Source organism: Lithobates pipiens, unplaced genomic scaffold, assembly GCF_037356315.1.
Source record: "Lithobates pipiens isolate NorthernLeopardFrog02 unplaced genomic scaffold, aLitPip1_a1.2 Scaffold_1, whole genome shotgun sequence".
NCBI lineage: Eukaryota > Metazoa > Chordata > Amphibia > Anura > Ranidae > Lithobates > Lithobates pipiens.
The window spans coordinates 46,131,719-46,151,520 of NW_027507685.1; the positions used below are offsets into that span (position 1 = coordinate 46,131,719).

General features: G+C 41.5%; 1 protein-coding gene across 3 annotated transcripts in view; it reads left to right on the plus strand.

Moving 5' to 3' along the window:
* Nucleotides 1-11,280, plus strand: part of LOC143996860 (PABIR family member 2-like) — an 83,979-nt gene extending 72,699 nt beyond the window's left edge. For all 3 annotated transcript variants that reach the window (XM_077492186.1, XM_077492262.1, XM_077492331.1), the window contains 2 exons: nucleotides 1,008-1,101; nucleotides 4,994-11,280. In XM_077492186.1, coding sequence (XP_077348312.1) covers nucleotides 1,008-1,101; nucleotides 4,994-5,138 — 239 coding nt within the window. In that variant the 3' untranslated portion in view covers nucleotides 5,139-11,280. The remainder of the gene's footprint in view (nucleotides 1-1,007; nucleotides 1,102-4,993) is intronic.
* The last annotated feature ends 8,522 nt before the right edge of the window (nucleotides 11,281-19,802 follow it).

Below are 19,802 nucleotides of genomic sequence, written 5' to 3' on the forward strand. Positions count from 1 at the left end.
CTCCTCCACCTTCCATTTGAGGATGCCCCACAGATGCTCATTCGGGTTTAGGTCTGGAGACATGATTGGCCAATCCATCAGCTTTACCCTCAGCTTCTTTAGCAAGGCAGTGGTCGTCTTGGAGGTGTGTTTGGGGTCGTTATGTTGGAATACTGCCCTGCAGCCCAGTCTCTGGAGGGATGGGATCATGCTCTGCTTCAGTATGTCACAGTACGTATTGATATTCATTGTTCCCTCATGAACTGTAGCTTCTCAGTGCTGGCAGCACTCGTGCAGCCCCAGACCATGACACTCCCACCACCATGCTTGTCTGTAGGCAAGAAACACTTGTCTTTGTACACCTCACCTGGTAGCCGCGACACACGCTTGACACCATCTGGACCAAATATGTTTATCTTGGTCTCATCAGACCACTGGATATAGTTCCAGTAATCCATGTCCTTAGTCTGCTTGTCTTTAGCAAACTGTTTGCAGGCTTTGTTGTGCATCATCTTTAGAAGCGGCTTACTTCTGGGATGACACCATACAGAGCAGTTTGATGCAGTGTGCGGCGTTTGGTCTAGTACTAACAGGCTGACTCCCCACCCCTTCAACCTCTGCAGAAATGCTGGCAGCACTAATACATCTATTTCCCAAAAACAACCTCTGGATATGACATTACTTATGCTGTAACAATATTATAAAGTGCAAACAGTCCACAATGACAAAAAATGACAGTACGGTCCAATGTGTACTACTCAATGTTCATATGTCATTGCCTTCTTATCCACAATCCCTGATTATGTGTTACACCACCAAGCCAATAGTGTTTATCCTCCACCAAGCATACTGCTCAGATTACATAAATCTGGTGGATTTTTACTATAACCTACTTGCTTTGAATCCTGATTACCAAATCGTTGCCAGGAATTTCTCTCTATTTCCTGTAGAAAGTTAAAAAAAATATATTGATTTATGTAAAGACCTCAGGACTTTCAATAAACCAGTTTTTATATTCATACTTTCAGTTGAAATGGAAATGGAAACCCAACCAAAGAGGCTGTTTCAAGGAACTACAAACATGCTGTCCCCAGACATGACTCACCTGTCAGATTACAGTTGGTAAGATGGTATAAGCATTTGTCTTGGACTGTTGATAACCCCTGCTTGTTATCTCAGGAAATATGTTTTTTTTTAACAACTTCTCCCCACTATAACCTTTTAGAAATCAAATTAATACAGGCTGTAAAAGTCACACATTTTAATAGATAGTTGCTATTATTCAAGCAAATGTTGCGTATGTTTTGGCAATTTCCACTTGCAACCAGCATGAGATTAGTGAATAGAGATTCTCTGAGTTCTACATCTGTTTGAGTGACCTGGTTTAACCCTTTCATGGCTAAGCCTATTTCTGCCATTTGGTGTTGACCCATATTCTTTGCGGGTCACTTTCATTAATTTAAAAATAAAGAAACAGTAAAGTTAGCCCAATTTTTTTGTATATGTGAAAGATGATGTTACACCGAGTAAACAGATTACCAAACATGTCACACTTTATAATTGCACGCACTCGTGGAATGGCGAAAAACGACAGTACCTAAAAATCTCCATAGCCACGCTTTAAATTTTTATTTTATTTACGGTTACCAGGTTAGAGTTACAGAGGAGGTCTAGTGCTAGAATTATTTCTCTCGCTCTGATGATCAAGGCGATACCGCACATGTGTGATTTGAACACCGTTTACAGATGCGGGCACAACTTCTGTATGTGTTTTCTTTGCTGCGTGAGCTCGCGGGGACAGGGGCGCTTTAAAAAAAAACTTTTTCTTATTTAATTTATTTAATTTTTATATGATTAAATTGTGTTTTAAAAAAAAAAACATTTTGGTCACTTTTTTGCTGTCACAAGGACTGTAAACATCCCTTGTGACAGTAATAGATGGTGACAGGTACTCTTTACGGATGGATCGGGCGTCTAAAAGACCCCAAATCCCTCCTTTGCACTTCAAAGTATTCAGATCGCCATTTTTGGCAATTCTGAATACTGTATATTTTTTTAAAAGCTGGCTCCATTGGCAGCCAAGTAAACAGGAAGTAACGTGACGTTGCTTCCGTGTTTACAATCAGGAGACTTTAACAAAGCAGTTTCCAGCTTCTTTCCAGTCTGTCACTAGCCGCTGATCGGTTTCGTTGATCGGCTGTCCTCTCCCGCGCCTCTGGGATAACAGCCGAGCAGCTTTTAGCCACATTGGTTGTTATCCCTGGGAAGTCAAGTGCCCTCTTTAAACAATGGTACTGGGATGATGCCTGCAGCTGCGGGCATCATCCCGATATAACCCCAGAAAGCAGAGTATGCACATCTGCATACGCTCGACGGGAAGGGGTTAATATTATCCCCAACAATTATTCATCTCTGTTCAGAACACACAGAGTTTAATATGTAAGAAGTTGGATACTCCTACTGTTTGCTCCTACAAACCCATATGAGCTATCATTCAGTAAGGGCCCATTTACACCATTGCATTGCGCTAACATACATTATGTTCATTAATGCACTGCAGTGATTTTGCATTTCATAGCACCTTCACAACCCACTTGCAGCAGATATGATTTCAGCATCACTTTAACATGTAATCTGTTAATCACACCCCAATCAATAGCCCTTGAGTGAATGGGCCCTGTGACAAATAGTTTAAGCCAAGCTGATCCAAATGACGTATTTCCTTCATCAATCGATGCACCGGCCATTAGCACTTCAAAAAATTGTCTATATTATATGGCACTGTACTTTGGCAGCCGTATGGGGAGTTCTGCTCAGAGATGCTCAGGAAGTCTTGTATTTTTATTAATGAATGCAAGGCTGCCTCTGGTTGTGATGGAGATTGTGGCCTCATCTACCCGCCTCTCCACCCCAGCCCTTCACAGGAAGCCTTGTGTTTTTTTTTTTTTGTGTGTTTTTTTTCTTATTTATTTTTTAATATAAAACCTCCTCCAAAGTGCACAGGTGAGCGGATGACATCACATTCTCCACCTCAGATTATCTAGGGAAGCTTATTCATTCATAAAAATACAAGGCTTCCTCTGAATGGTTGTGTAGAACTCAGGCTTAATCATTGTTCTGGGAACGGGACGAGAAATCTCCATACCGCTGCCGGAACACAGTGCAGTTTACTGTATGTAGCTAATGCTACATATAGTTTATACAGAGCTGACGGTTTCTGCATCAATTAGTGAAGGAAATAATTTGTTAATACCGGCTTGGTTCAAACAAATGCCATTCCTGGAGTAAGGCTTTAAAAATTTTCAGGTACAGGTTTTGATGTACTATTGTATCTCTATACATTAAAAAAATAAATGATCTAGAATTTATTTATTTAGAGATTTCCAACTGCTCCATGTAGTATTTTTTTTTTTTTTTGTATGTCACAAAATGTGACTAGCATTGTTGCTCAGTCACAACTGTAACTTGCCTTGTGGAGTATCAGTTTTCATTTGGCTCAAACCAGACTAAGGAATTGCCATAAACAATCAGATAAGTACAAGGAAAGCTCTGTTTTCTCCAAGCAATAATGAGTATCTCAAGTGGTTGGAAGCACTGGTTATTGCAATGAGACTTTTGAATGGACACAATTCTTTTCTACTTGCCATCTCTGACATTTGACAGTTGATACTGTTTGCAGACTCTGCCTAGGATCCAGGGTTCTTCCCAGACAGATTGTTAAATTGGGGAAGCTGCAGTGTATTCATTCTGCAGTTATTGCCAAAATCAGAGGTGGAGTTTACATTTTGTACGCTGATTCACTGGGCTTGCCTGTTACTATTTAAGTCAATAGAATTTAAAGTGGTTTGCCAGTAAAAGACATATTGGTTACAGGTGTTTCTAAAAATCATAATACATGAGTAAAGCATGCTTTTTGATTTCCATCTCACCCCTCCCTAGTGGACTCTCCTTTTTGTAGTAGATGAAGCGCTCACTCCTGCAGAACCAGCTTGGCTGTCATGGAAGCAGGAGGAGAAATCTCCCAGCCAGCAATTCGTAGAGCAGTGCCCCACAGGGACGATCACTTAGCCTCTCCACACCATCAACATTGGTGAAATAAGGGAAAATCATAATTGAATTTTGTATAGTTTAGATGTTGATTAAGGTGTGAGAAGATGTGGAGGGCAGAATTTTTTAGCAGCTGCAATATTTTGGTTTACTGCATTTCGAAACTAAGTTGCATTTTCATGCTTGACCACATTCCTGATGAGCTATCACTGGAAGGCACTGATGATGAAGCCCTCCCAGGATGCATCTGGAAGGCCTGGTTATGTCACTGTTGACTCAAGAAAGCTGGAAATGCAATTCAGTCAAATGTAAGTAACAATAAATATTTTCTTTACCAACTGACTTGTAGATGTTTTGGGTGATGCGTGTATTGTGTGCACCAGGAATTTCACACATGCATGATGTCCTAAACCACGCATTGACTATTATACATACTTTTTCCCAACATTTTAGGTTGTTTGTAATATCCCCAGCCTTGCATGTTCTGGAACAGTCACACATTTTTAATTCTGTCTGTGTTGCTGTTTGAGATTCGTTTCCCTTAAGTTCTGTCTGGTGAAACCACTGTCACCAGGACAGTAATTGAGGGGAAATCTTTTTGGCTGGCTTTGCACTCATGCATTGTAGTAATTGCATGGTAAATCATTGTGCATCATTGCAGCACAAGGCATTTTGTGCATGTCTGCTTTTTGTTCTGTAGACTTACATTGACAGCCCCTTTCTAAATGAACAGGCTGCCTTAACGCAGTGCAAGTTAACTTGCATTGATATCCTGTAACGGAACCCTGGCTTGCAATAAAACCCAACAGGGGTTCTAATCCTTCCCCCAACCCATACACAGTAAACATTTACCTGGATATTTAATAGTGATGTATTGCTACTTAATTAAATTAAAGAGAAACATTTCTATAAATGTCCCCTTTTAAAATAAGTGACTCATCTGATTGTTTTTTTTTTCCCCCCACAGTCTTTCATCAGACCTTGACAGCAGTAGCAGCCTTGGCTCCTCTTTGGACTCTGCGGCTAAAGATGGCTGCGTTACTGACTCTCCAGCAGCCTGTTTCAATTCCTGCTCTTCGTTCATATCTCTGGATGATCTGTCACCAAAATGAAAGATGTTTGTGCGACATCCCCTTTCTCTGCAAAGGCTGTGTCAGAGTCCTAATTTCCCTTAGACTCTGAAATGCCACATTCTTTTATTTTCCTTGTAATATATTTAATGCCCCTTCCTGTATGGAGGACTGTTACAGCACACTGTTGTAAAGTGGCAAGGGGACTGTATAGTTTGTACAGTGTTTGTGTACATTATGCCTGCTTCTTCCAGGTATTTATGCAATACTCATGTTTTGAAGTATATTTTTCCTATTTATTTATATATGTAAATCAAGAACTGAGAATGTACTTTCATTTGCTGTTCATGGGTATCTATGACGAAAATTGGGAAGTCTTTTGCCATTGCCATCAATTTATTGTTGTGCACAGCGTTATTTAATTTTTTATAAGTGAATATGCTGTGGAAGGACAGGGATGGAAATGAGTACATGAGGATTTTCTATTATGTGCTTTCTTATACAGTGATGGGTAGGTAGAATTTTTTTAATAGGCAATATTTAATATCTCTGTGCACTGATAGGCTTGCTATCACCACATTTACGAAAGGCTGATCACTGTGTAGTGGGGGCTGATGATTGTAAGATATTCTCTCCTCTCTTCCTCTCCTCCATTCCGGTGTTTTGTTATTTTTTAGCACAAAACCAACACCCCGTGTTTATATCATATTTGCTTGCTTGCTATTTATGATCATTTTCCTTTATAACTCTTTGTCTTCAGCTAAGACCAAATATACAACCTGAGGCCAATAGAATGTTATGAATAAGATTGTGCTAGTTGTCATGTGAGGCATTTAACCAGTATTATTTTGCTAATTTAAAGGGAATGGCTATTTAAAATATTAAAAGGCATTGTATATTTTTAATTTATAAAGTGTTACCCCAGGCAAACGGCTAAATAGGTAAATTATGTTTCCTAAGCTGTTTTACCTGTCAAATGATTTTTTAATTCTGTTCAGCTGGTTTTATGATTAAACACTGCCTAGCCAGGAAGATCATTTCATAGTTACCTTTGCTGTTTAGTGATATTTGTGCTCTTCAAAAACATGTTAAAAATTGTGAATCTTGGCACAATGTATGAAAGACACCAGCACTGGTGTTGTCCCACCCCCATCTACACTTGCCTTTTCACAAAATTTGCAGTGTCATCACAGAATGCGTTTTGTGAATAATCAAGTGTAAATAACGGCAGAGACATGACACCAGAACTGGTGTTTATTAGACCCAGAGTATTGATAGACGAGGTGAGGGTAAAAACTATACTCTCTAATGAACTGTTTTTAACGGTTTTGAGATGGCTGACACTACATAGATACACTGCAGTAAATGCAGTAATTCTAGAGGCTCACAGTTTATTTTATAAAATAACAAACATGTCATGCTTACCTGCTTTGTGCAATAGTTTTGCACAAAGCAACCCCAATCCCCTTCTCAGGTCCCCCGCTGGCGCTTCTGGCTCCTTCCCCCTGCGGAGTGTCAACCTCTTGCTATGGGAGCACTTGTGCATGTTCGCTTCCTCCCATGAGGCACAGAGCGCAGCTCAGGCCCGCCCCTGCCCATTACTCACTGGCTGCGGTTGATAGCAACAGGAGCCAATGGCTCCAGCTGCTGTGTCTGAGCCATAGCGGCGAGAGAAAGCCTTTGCTCTTGTGCACATATCTGGATTGAGATTGTGCTCAGGTAAGTATTGGGGGGAGGGGGGGATGGAGCTGCTTGCAGAAGGCTTAGTTTAATACCTTTAATGCATAGATTGTATTAAGGTAAAAAAAAAAAAAAAATAACTTCTACCTTTAGAACCATTTAAGCTATTTTTTTTTTCTGGAGTTGAGTTTTAACAGTTTGTTGTGTCACCCCTTCACTCACTGTACAAATAATCAGCAGTATGATTATGGTAATTGTCAGTGTGTAGACTGAAGTTAGAGAGGGGACAATGGATGCGGTAAAGCTCAACCAGGAAATATTAGGGTCACTTGGCTGGCTGTGTAACTCACGAGACTAGGTAAAAAAAAAAAAAAATGATTATATAAATGTGTGTAATAAGATAAAAATATATATATATAGAACATTAACAACACACGCTGTGTTTTAGTGGTTTTCCGGGAGTTGCAATTTTTGTCAGTCTACCATTTGGGCAGTTGGGTTCTTGTGTTTTATAAGGCTTAGAACACTTTAAATATATGCTTTGCTGAAAAGAAAGCAAAACTTTTTGTTTAAATGGGCCTCTTAGGACAAGTATTGCATACAGTATGTGGTTATGCTGCAACATGTTTGTTGCACAGCCACCACCCTTTGCCGATATCTTTTTATAGTCTTTTTGGAGTTAACACACACTATACTGAGGCCTCATGCACACTCGACATTAAAATAATGTTATAAAAACACCAGTAGCATTGCAGTGAGTTTTTCAACCTGTTTTAACATTTTTGCAATCTCGTTTTTAAGCATTTTTCTGCAATAGCGTTTTTTAGTTTTTTTTTTTTTTTTTTTTTTCTTTTCTGGATCAAAAACGTTAAAAGCTGGTGAGACACATTTTTGAGCGTTTATTGGTGTTTATAAGCATTTTTTGAAGCTCAAGCATTTTTACAGCTAAAAGACTCCTCTCAGAACCCACTAGTTAGGGTTTTTTTTTTTTTTTTTAAGCCAAAAAACGCCCCAGCCAAAAACTACTGATGTAGTTATGCCTATCTGTGCAGATAACATGATGGTGAGTTTATTGACTATAGAAAAAAGTGTCTGAAACCAAAAACAGCTGCTGTAAAAACGTCCAGTGTGCATGTCACATAGTACACTAATTGCTGCTACAACATTGCATTGCACCAGACATTCCTTCTATGTTTCACTATGCAAACTTATGTGTTTGACCACTTACATACAGAGGATGTGAGAAACAGGGCAGTGTACCCTCCTGTATGTAGTCCTTGTATTGAATATTCTATGGCGCCTGTGTGCAGGCATCAGATTTAAAATGAGTAAGGTGTCTTTGTTGCTTCAGTTTTCTATTGTGGTTGCTCTGTCCTCTTTGCATTCACATACACTTGTATGGAGAGACATAGTAGTTAAGACCAGTGGCAGCTGGTGGTATATCTTTTTGTGGGGGGGCAGTGGCTGGCTCAGACTCAAATGAGCCACTGGCTCAGACTCAAATGCTCACAAGTTCATAATAGAAACTTCCATGTAACTAAACTTAACCCTGTGACTACAGCAAAGGAACAACGTTATCACATTCCATCTTTTTGGTAAATGTATATAGAAAAACTTTGGTGAAATTTGTTTATTTTTCTTTTTATGCATTTGTAGTCATTTTTCAATGTGAACAAACTGTCAAAAAGTTAAACTGAACATGCACCATTTTCAAAAGTAATATCCTGCTCATAGCAGTGTTTGAACCAGCAGCAACAGGATTTCAACAAGACCAATGGAAGAACCACCTATGATGCAAAGAGCCAAGATTCACAGTGTGGTAAAGCTCCGGTCAGAATCCAGCCTGAAGCACCTTGGAATATACAGTCAAAGCTGCTTTCTATTATGCTGTCTGGTCCATGTTATTAAGAAAAAAAAATGTTTCACCAGATTGGTTTAAATGTTGCATAGGTGCAAGTGCTTCTATTTCCCACCAAAAGGTCATTGTTCAGGTATGCTGAACTAGAATCCGTTTTATGCACTAGTTTTGTCACTGCTTTACAGTAGTTTCAATTCATCTTCTACTCGTGACACTGAATGGCTTTCTGAAGTTTATAAGAGTAACTAACAGGTTTTCTTGGATCCTGACAATGGTCAGCAGCCAGGCATTTTATTTCTAAATAGATTTGCAGATCTGTCTTTGAACTTCTCAGAGGGGAATTTGGTTACGTGTGCTCCATATTCCTGTTAATTATTCCATATGGATCGAATTGACATTTCCTACAAGTATTTACTCAGATTTGGCTATAATACACAGATTTTTTATTTCTTATTCTGTTTTGCTTGCATGTGCAAGTTTTGAATTCATGCATTTGTAGAATTATTTTTAATATTTGCATGGCTATCATTTTTATATGTATATAGCTGCACAGAGTTGGATTCTATTTTGGTTATCTAAAATTAAATATTGCCAAATTATGTAATATATTGTTTTGTATGGCATTGCTAATATGCATATTTGTGATATTTCCTTTCAAATGTCAAAGTTGTACCCAAATTATTATATGATAGAATGAAAATGTCCAATTACAACCTCCTCACAGTACTTTAGTAGTAACAGGTGATGAGGACTGTAATTTTGACTTTACTGATCTTCTGCCAGTCTTCCCTCATTACTCATGTGCTCACTTTTGTCAAGTGTATAGGCTGCATAACAAGACTTAACAATAAAGCCTTTATACATGGGCCGAATGTCTGGCAACATCAGACGGTTCAATAAAAACTGGCCAACTTTCGGCCAGTGTGTATGGCAGCCAGTCCGCTTGGCTGGCTCCTGTCAGAGGAGCATGCTGGAAAACCAACAGCTGACTGGCTCCCGATCAACGCTCTCAGCCAAATGCCACCCCCTGTCACACACAACTGCTCAGCAGGGGAGATTGCTGTACTAACGTGGTTTGTTGGCACAGTGGCTCCAACCTGACTGACTGGCAGCGGTATGTAATGCCATCAGCATTGGTCAACTGCACAGTAGAGGAGCTTAGACCAAGGTCAATAAATGTATCATACAAATCAATAGTTCTAGGGAACCTGTGCTGAGAGAAGTACCCAACACTTTACAGCTGGTCTCCTGAAAATGCTAGCTGCCTGTCTGTCTGACAGTACCGCCCTGCCTGTCATGTGCATTTTAGGAATGACATCAGACATCCTGATCTGCATACTTGTTGTAAGTGGCTCAGAAAGTAATAAATCAGCATGGCAATGCAAGCAACCAGCATTTTTCAAAGAGGTGTGAGCAATCGCTCAACTTTCATATATACGTTGATATCAGTTTCCTTTTAAAGTGGTTGTAAACCCTTACAAACCACTTTGACCTACAGGTAAGCCTAGATTAAGGCTTACCTGTAGGTCCAAAAAATATCTCTTAAACCTACACGGTTTAGGAGATATTTGCCAAAATACAAGCACCGCTTTCTATGGCACATGCGCAGGAGTGACGTCATCGCGGCTTCGTCGAATGACAGCGGCGGAGCAGCGAGACACACTGAGAAGATGAATGCTCCGGACTACAGGGGACAGCGGTGACATCGCTGGCTCCTGTGTCAGGTAAATGACACATAATGGACTACTATGCAATGCATAGTCCATTATGCTTTACCTTTGCAGGGAATCAAAGAGGAAGTAAACCCATTAGGGTTTACTTCCTCTTTAAGGATGTTTTGGCCACAAAAATCATTTTCAAAAACGAGTCCTTTGATGGCAGTGAAGATCATCTGATAGCCATTCATTGCTGCATTAGGAGCATCTTCAATCGATCCATGGCAAAAGACATTCTCAGGCCTAGGCTAGTTCTGCGAAAGTTGCAGTGAACCATTAGGTTTGTCTTTATGGCTGTGTTCCTAGTATGCAGTCTGGTAGTCCAAGAATGACCAGTGGGAAGACGGGCTGTTTCCCAATCAGGCATGAGTTTAAGAGAGATGCATTTAAATTAGCTGTGGTAAACACTTTATTGCATGTATCCTGTATCTACCCTGCAGTGCCTTAATTGTTATTGATTTTGTTTTTTAATTATTATATCTGGTAGGCTGAAAGGTCTCCAGGTACACAAACCATTCTGTGCCATGGTTGTGTTCAGTTGCTGCTTTATAAACACACCATATGTCTATTACTTTTAGCTTTTGCTAGTGGTGCCAAATTCACATGCGAGTTTTAAGTATTGGCGTTTCCTGTTCTGAAAAGTGCAGCGGGTGGCTTTTAAAGTGAATTCTGCAAATATTTTTGTATATATGTTTTTTTTCCTTGTAAGGGTTGCTCCTCTGTAAATAACTACTTGATTAGTTTGTTCTTTAATTCAGATGTTGAGTATGTTTCCTCTGATATGTTGTCATCCCCTAATGTCAATGGCCTCTATATTGTAAAGTATCTGTTGGTAGTGTTCTATATAATTTGTATTGTACAGTGTTTGAAATGTACAGCTTTGTTAAGGCAGTGTTGCTGCTTCTACAATAAAAGATCTGCATTTAAGTCATGTTTTGTTTTGATTTTCATTCCTTATTTTGAATGTTACTATGACAAATCAAAGTGTAACATCTGCATTTAAACTGACTTTAAGAACATAAGCTGTCTATTCTAGATGTTTCCTTTTGGAGTAGATTTGGAACTTGGCTCCACTACAAGCCATTAAATGGCAGAGGTCATAGGGTAGCTCTGCACATTGACATCTCTTGCAGCCCCATTATGTGTTTGTAAATATACAAAACTATAGCTAGCCATACACATAAATGAGAGAAATCACTAATCTCACATCATGCTATACTGCGTGAATGGTGGAATCTACCCTACTGGCTATCGTGTTCGGAATGCATGAACAGAGACTGTCTATAATAGGATGCAGTCCCTGTTTGACAGACAATGTTCCACCTGGCTTCTTGCGTTTTTTAATCAAAGTTTGTTGAGGTGGGTGGTGCCGAAAAGGCGGCCCAAAGCTAGAATTTTGCTGATTCCTGCTGAAGTCAACAGCCAGGCAACTATTATTTTCAGAAGGATGAAAGACCACATATAACTCTCAAAACAATATACCTACAGAGGGGAGGCGGGGTTATGATGTGGGGTTGTTTTTCAGGGGTTGGGCTTGGCCCCTTAGATCCCATAAAGGGAACTCTTAAGATGTCAGCATACCAAGACATTTTAGACAATTTCATGCTCCCAACTTCGTTCAAACAGTTTGGGGCTGGCCCCTTCCTGTTCCAACATGACTGCACACCAGTGTGCAAAGCAAGGTCCATAAAAACATGGATGAACGAGTTTGGGGTGGAGGAACTTGACTGGCCTCAACCCAATAGAACACCTTTTGGGATTAATTAAAAAACAAAGGAAAAGACGTCCCAGGGATAGTACGGTTAAGGGTTTTAGTGAGTATCAATGAAGTAAAGAAGTATACTTCTTTACTTCATTGATACTCACTAAAACCCCTACCCGTACTATCCCTAGGGCCTCTTTTCCTTTGTTTTTTTATTTTTCTGGGATGTGGTTTGGGTTATGTTATTGCTGGTAGAGCATTTGCATTTCTTTTGGGATTATTTAGAGCAGAGACTGCAAGCCAGGCCTTTTGGTCCAGCATCAGTGCCTGACCTCACAAATACGCTTCTGGAAGAATGGTCAAACATTCCCATAGACGCACTCCTTAACCTTGTGGACAGCCTTCCCAGAAGCGTTTAATCTGTTACAGCTGGAAAGGGTGGGCCTACTCAATATTGAACCCTATTGACTAAGACTGGCATACCATTAAAGTTCATGTGTGTAAAGGCAGACGTCCCAATACTTTTGGTAATATAGTGTATACACTTGTCTGGGAATGTGATTTAGGGGAATCTTCAGATGTTGCAGAATGGAGTAAAATCTACAAGCCTGGCACAATTCTCCCTCTCCAACTTAACCCCCTGTGTTTCAGGGGATGCAACGCTCGGGGCACACCAAAATACATATTTGGTGGGAATGCCCCATAGTTCAAAAACTATGGGCACGAGTATACAATATGAGTTGAATTATCAACAAACCTTTGTACATGAACATATGGGAAGCCCTATTTCATAGACCTAATTTGAATCTTAGAAAAAATTTGAAGAAAATTGATATCTTTCATCTTTTTGGCCAATCAGCAGACTATCGCTAACGACAACGATCCCTGAATATTAAAGAAGTAAAGCGGAGAATCACAGGCATCATGATCCATGAAAAATGAACTTCTATTTTGTTTGAGGAGCATTCTAACTTTTTAAAAATATGGTTAGACTGCAAAATTAATCTTCATGATAATGTGCAGAAAATAAGACACTGCCCCAAAACATATTAAAAACCAAAAAAAAACTAATAAATATATCCAGATCACTCAATATATAAAGTCCATAAGTGTTTAAAATATATATCCCGAGTCCGTGATCAGTGAAAACTTGTGGTACCTCCTTTTATTCTTCCCAATCTTGTGCATGGCCCACCATGGGGAGGGGGGTAAGAATGCAAATACGCCGTATAAAGTTGACCTCTTATAAGAAGGTCAATAAGCACTTGTAAATCTCAGCAATGCAGGTAGGACGGAATAGGCAATAAAGCTGACAATCTCTCAGCCTACACTTGTGCTTCTCCCTCATAAACGGTAAGCAGCATATATCAGGAGAAACTCATACTGCAGTAATTTTATTTTTAAAAGTGTACTCCTAAAAACTATCAATATTAAACTCACATTTTATAGTGCCATATGCAGGCACCAATATAAACAGTCTTCTGTGATGTGCAATGTTGACCGTCCCGCTGCTCTGTGCCATGGAGCAGGTGTGCGTTCCACAGGAAATCATACACTGAAAGCGATGTCATCAGATGCCAGATGTGGCAGTAGTGGTCCCATCTCAACACGGGGAGTTTTCTGAAGACGCTGGATAGCGAAACGCGTTGAAGCAAGACCATTGCCATCACATGAAACATTACATCACATGAAAACTCGGAGGAACTACTTCCCAGTTTTTCTGGAAACTGGATACCCCTTTAAAATATAATTTGAGATAGATGTGGGCACCAAAGGGCCACCAAAGAGACACCAAAGGGCCCTTGCAGGAAAGTGTTGCAATCGTCAACATCCTTCTGTCTGAAGTAGTTGCTGTCAGAATAAATAGTTTTACCGTGGTCAGATATAGATTGTCATCTGCAAGAAGGATCTGGTCACCGGCTTTTGCATCCATCTGCAGCCTGTGAAAGATAACATAGAAATCTGTACCTTAAATGGAGTTGTATGGATGCTAAGACTTCCACATCCGGGGGGTGTGGCTTAGGTATGGTGTCCCTCTTGTCGCATAACACAGAAAAGTAAAGGAATCACTTCTTCCACCAGCTTGTGTGTAGTAGTGTCGGCACTGCATCCAGGGCACATGATGCTGGATGTTTACAGATAGATGTCCCGGGTCTCGATGCTGCAATCGCCCACGTTGTAAATATGGGGCTTGAGGAGGCAGCTTCTTTCTCCACCTGCAGCCTGTTACAACTGTATGTAGCACAGAGAGGAGCGAAGTGCTGTGAAACTCCTCTGCTCTGTGCTACTTTGCTAATAGGCAGAGCTGCAGGAACGTCACTGTGTTGAAAAAAAAGCCCGGGCACAATTAACAGAGCTGTGATGGCTGCATTCTGCAAGAGGTGACAGAGAGCTGTGGGGGAGGAGGACAATCTGAACAGGTGAGAGAGCTTTTCTTTATCGTACATTACGAGACACAGCGGATCATAGTAATTACTAAGTGGGTTATAGGCCACCTTCAGGCACTGGACACTGGTGTAATCAATTAGGAAGTTTCCTCCCTATATGACCCCTCCCCTACATGATATACCTTGGTTTTTTCGCCAGTGTCTAAGGTGTTGATCATGATTAATGAGTGCTCCATAGATGGCCTGAACAGGGTCTGGGAGCTACGCTATTGGATCCATTCAAAGAGCCAAACAATACAGAAGAACAAGGTTATGCCTGTAATGGCCAAAAAATAATGAAGTATAGCCTCCATATAATAACTATTCATATAGAAAGTACCATCATCCAGTAATAATTCAAGGGGAAAGGAGGTAGATTGAAAATTGTGAAGGTAGGGGAGATGTGATAAAGAGCTCCCTATACCAATTCCAAATTCAATCATACCAAAAACATGTTGGACTATACCGGTACTTAATTCGATACATAAAACTCAGAAAATATATAATAAAATAGTACAAATTTTAATACAAGGAAAGAATTTTTTCACAAACAAAAAACAATATATTGATACAGCGAAACATATTATATTTAAAAAGCTAGTGTATCCCAGATTTCTTGTGTACAGTTACTCATAATCGAGTTCCGTTCTAGGAGTACATTTTGGAGATTCCTCGACTAGTTTCGCGGAATTTTATCCGCTTCATCTGGAGGTAGTCTAAGAATTAAAATATACATTAGAGAATTCATACCTATTCATATACTTATACAGTCATATAGATATATATCGCAAAATAATCAAAATCAAAAGGAATATACAATTAAATTTACAAAAAAGAAGGGATTGTAGGGGAATTTGTTACGAAGAACAAAGGGGGAAAGAAAAAAGAAAAGAAAAGGAAAGCAGACGTCCGAGTCCCCTCAAATTTTCTCACCCCGGCGGGCATGGGGGCGTGTCCATCATGTGCACTATATCCCCCATGCCCGCCGGGGTGAGAAAATTTGAGGGGACTCGGACGTCTGCTTTCCTTTTTTTTCTTTCCCCCTTTGTTCTTCGTAACAAATTCCCCTACAATCCCTTCTTTTTTGTAAATTTAATTGTATATTCCTTTTGATTTTGCTTATTTTGCAATATATATCTATATGACTGTATAAGTATATGAATAGGTATGAATTCTCTAATGTATATTTTAATTCTTAGACTACCTCCAGATGAAGCGGATAAAATTCCGCGAAACTAGTCGAGGAATCTCCAAAATGTACTCCTAGAACGGAAGTCGATTATGAGTAACTGTACACAAGAAATCTGGGATACACTAGCTTTTTAAATATAATATGTTTCGCTGTATCAATATATTGTTTTTTGTTTGAAAAAATTCTTTCCTTGTATTAAAATTTGTACTATTTTATTATATATTTTCTGAGTTATATGTATCGAATTAAGTACCGGTATAGTCCAACATGTTTTTGGTATGATTGAATTTGGAATTGGTATAGGGAGCTCTTTATCACATCTCCCCTACCTTCACAATTTTCAATCTACCTCCTTTCCCCTTGAAGGTTTTGCCTGTAACGCTTCTCTTAGGGGAGCTGGGCCCTGAGATCCAGCACCTTGGTCACACTGCTATACCTCAGGTTTGCTCTGGCAGGGTGCTATACAAGGCCCAAGGCAGTGGACTCTATGTACAGAGGGGACCCCGTCCTTGAAGGTCTGGCATGACACCAACCCGCCGTGATGGGTGAAGATTGGGTTACTGTGATATTCCAACAGTACCCTGCAACGAGGAATGGTGAGTCTGCATTTGTTTGCAGTGTCTCCTATTAAGAGAGCGTTCTGACTGTCTGTTTCCTGGTGGCCACTGGGAGCAGTGTGCTGTTCTATCATGCTTGTACTCTGGCTCAGGCAGGCTGCTGTTTTTTCCCCAACCATTAGAGGGCGCATATTTGCTCCTAGCCTATTGTTGTAGGCAGGAAGAAGGGCAGCCATTTAATAATAAAAAAAAGGTAAATAGAAAAAAGCCTAGTCAAGCATAGCCAGAGTCCAGTAGCCAGAGTCCAGTAGCCAGATCGGGTAGTCAGCCAGTCCAAAGTTCATAAACCAGATCGGGTAATCAGCCAGTCCAGAAGTCAGGGATCCAAGGAGAGCAACTGCAAGCAGGATAAGAACCCAGGAGGGATGTCAGCAAGCCAGTCTTGGAACAAACAGCAGGAGATGGTTCCTTGTGATGTGATCAACGTGAAGGCAACGGAGAAATGAGCTGGAAGGCTTTAAATAGGCTGGTCGGACGAGCATCATCGGGAACAGCTGGTAACTGGAGAGAGAAAAGAGCTGGCAATTAGTTGACAGCTGAGCGGCCAGCCCAGAGGAGGAAGTACCCCCCCCCCTCAATGACCCCTCTCCCTCGGGCTTGAGGGGAAACAGTGTATGGAAATCGTGGAGGAGGACAGGGGCATGTACATCAGAGGATGAAACCCAGGAGCGTTCCTCCGGACCGTACCCCTTCCAATGCACCAGGTACTGTATGCGCCCACGGAACCTACGGGAGTCAACAATGGATTGTTCCTCATGGTTCTCAACCTGAATAGGGTGAGGACGTGGCACCGAGGTGGTAAATCGGTTACAGACCAACGGTTTCAATAAGGAGACATGAAACACATTTGAGATACGCATACTAGGAGGAAGTTCCAACGCGTAAGCTACTGGGCTAATCCTGTGAAGGATACGGAAAGGCCCAATAAACTGAGGTGCAAACTTCAATGAGGGAACACGAAGCCGGAGGTTGCGAGATCACAGCCAGACCCTGTCCCCAACCTGGTAGGAAGGCGCAGGCAGGCATCTGCGGTCAGCATGGAGTCTGTACCTATCATTATCATGACAAAGCCTCCTGGACTTGTACCCAAGTGGAACGAAGACCACGGAGATGCTCTTCTAACGCAGGAATACTCTGCAGAACAAACAAGTCAGGCAACATGGAAGGTTGGAAACCATAATTCGCCATAAATGGAGACATTCGGGAGGCAGAATTCAAGGCACTGTTGTGAGCAAACTCTGCCCACGGTAATAGGTCAGACCAGTTATGATGGTGAGAAATATAGCAATGTAGGAATTGCTCCAAGGACTGTTTGGCTCGTTCTGCGGCCCCATTAGACTGCGGGTGATACCCAGAAGAGAACGCAAGCTGGATTCCCAACTGTGCACAAAAGGCTAGCCAGAACGGGGAGACAAACTGACTGCCCCTGTCCGAGACAATCACCTGGGGTAGCCCATGTAAGTGAAAGATCTCCCGAGCAAAAATGGAAGCCAGTTCCTTAGAGGTGGGCAACTTCTTAAGTGGAATACAATGACACATCTTTGAGAACTGGTCAACCACCATAAGGATAACAGTGTTGCCTTGGGAGTTGGGCAATTCCACAATGAAATCCATAGACAGGTGAGTCCAGGGCCTCTCTCCATTGGGTATGGGTTGTAGGAGGCCCACTGGAAGGTGTCGTGGAGTCTTACTCTGAGCACACACAGGACAGGCAGCTACGAAAGCAGTAACATCAGCCCGTAGACTAGGCCACCAGAATTGTTGGGAGATGGCCCAAATGAGTTGATTCTTCCCAGGATGGCCAGCTGCCTTGGGAGAATGAGAAGTCTGGAGCACTGCAGTACAGAGACTCTCTGGGACAAAGCAGCGGTCACAAGGTTTATCAGGAGGAGCATGGACCTGAGCAGCAAGAATTTTGTCACCAAAAGGAGAAGTAAGACTGGTGCGAACCGTATCTAAGATACGATCAGGAGGAATCATAGGAACCGGAACCGACTCCGACTTGGAAGTGGAGGAAAATTGTCGTGACAAGGCATCAGCCCTTACATTCTTAGTACCGGGTAAGAATGAGACAATGTAATTAAAGCTCGACAAGAAAAGAGCCCATCGTGCCCTTCTGGGAGAGAGTCGCTTAGCCTCAGACAAGAATGTAAGATTGTTATGGTCAGTAAGAATAAGAACGGGCACAGTGGTACCTTCAAGGAGATGTCTCCATTCTTTCAGGGCTAAAATGATCGCCAACAGCTCTTTGTCACCAATCTCATAATTGCACTCAGCAGGTGACAATTTCTTGGAAAAGTAGCCACACTGATGCATAGCGCTCTGAGTTAGGACGTTGAGACAGAAGGGCGCCAACTCCAGTCTCAGAAGCATCAACTTCTAGGATAAAAGGCACCGTAGGATCAGGATGTGCCAACACAGCATCTCAAAGGCCTTAATGGACTCCGGAGACCAACTCTGTGGGTTACCATCCTTTCTGGTCATATCAGTCAGAGGCTTGACCAGAGACGAGAAGTTACGAATAAACTTCCGATAGTAGTTCGCAAAGCCCAGGAAAGGCTTCAGAGGACGTAAACCCACAGGTCGAGGCCACTGTAGGACTGCCTAAAGTTTCTCTGGGTCCATTGAAAAACCAGCAGTGGAAATGACATAGCCCAGGAATGTAACCTGTTCATGATGGAACTCGCACTTCTCCAGTTTACAATAGAGATTGTTCTCTCTTAGTTACTGAAGTACACGACAGACATCTGTGTGGTGGCTCTCCAGGGACTTGGAAAATATGAGGATATCATCAAGATATACCCCACACACAACTGCAACAAATCTCGGAGGACATCGTTAATAAATTCCTGGAAAACTGCCGGGGCGTTACAAAGGCCAAAAGGCATTACCAGGTATTCATAATGGCCTGTTCTGGTATTAAACGCAGTCTTCCACTCGTCGCCCTTCTTAATGCGCATGAGATTGTATGCCCCTCTCAGGTCAAGCTTCGTGAAAACCGTTGCTCCCTTGAGGCGGTCAAATAACTCAGTAATCAATGGAATCGGGTAGGCATTCTTAATCGTGACACGATTGAGACCCCTATAATCTATACAAGGTCTCAGTTCACTGATATTTTTCACAAAGAAGAAACCAACACCAGCAGGAGATGAGGATTTGCGGATGAAACCTCGAGAGTGCGTCAGCAACATACTCCTCCATGGCCTTTTCCTCCGAGACCGACAAAGGGTAAACCCGGCCACGAGGAGGTATGGCACCAGGTTGAAGGTCAATTGCACAATCATAAGGCCGGTGTGGAGGCAAACTACCGGCTTGACCTTTATCAAAGACATCGCCAAAATCACGGTACTCCTCCAGCAGGGAGGGGAGTGAAGCGGTGCACAGGACCTTGGATACTTTCAGGAAGCATGTCTCACTGCATTGTGGTGACCAGGAGAGAACCTCGGCATGGAGCCAATCAAAAGAGGGGTTGTGCCTCTGTAACCAAGGATAACCAATAACCAGCGGAAATCTGGG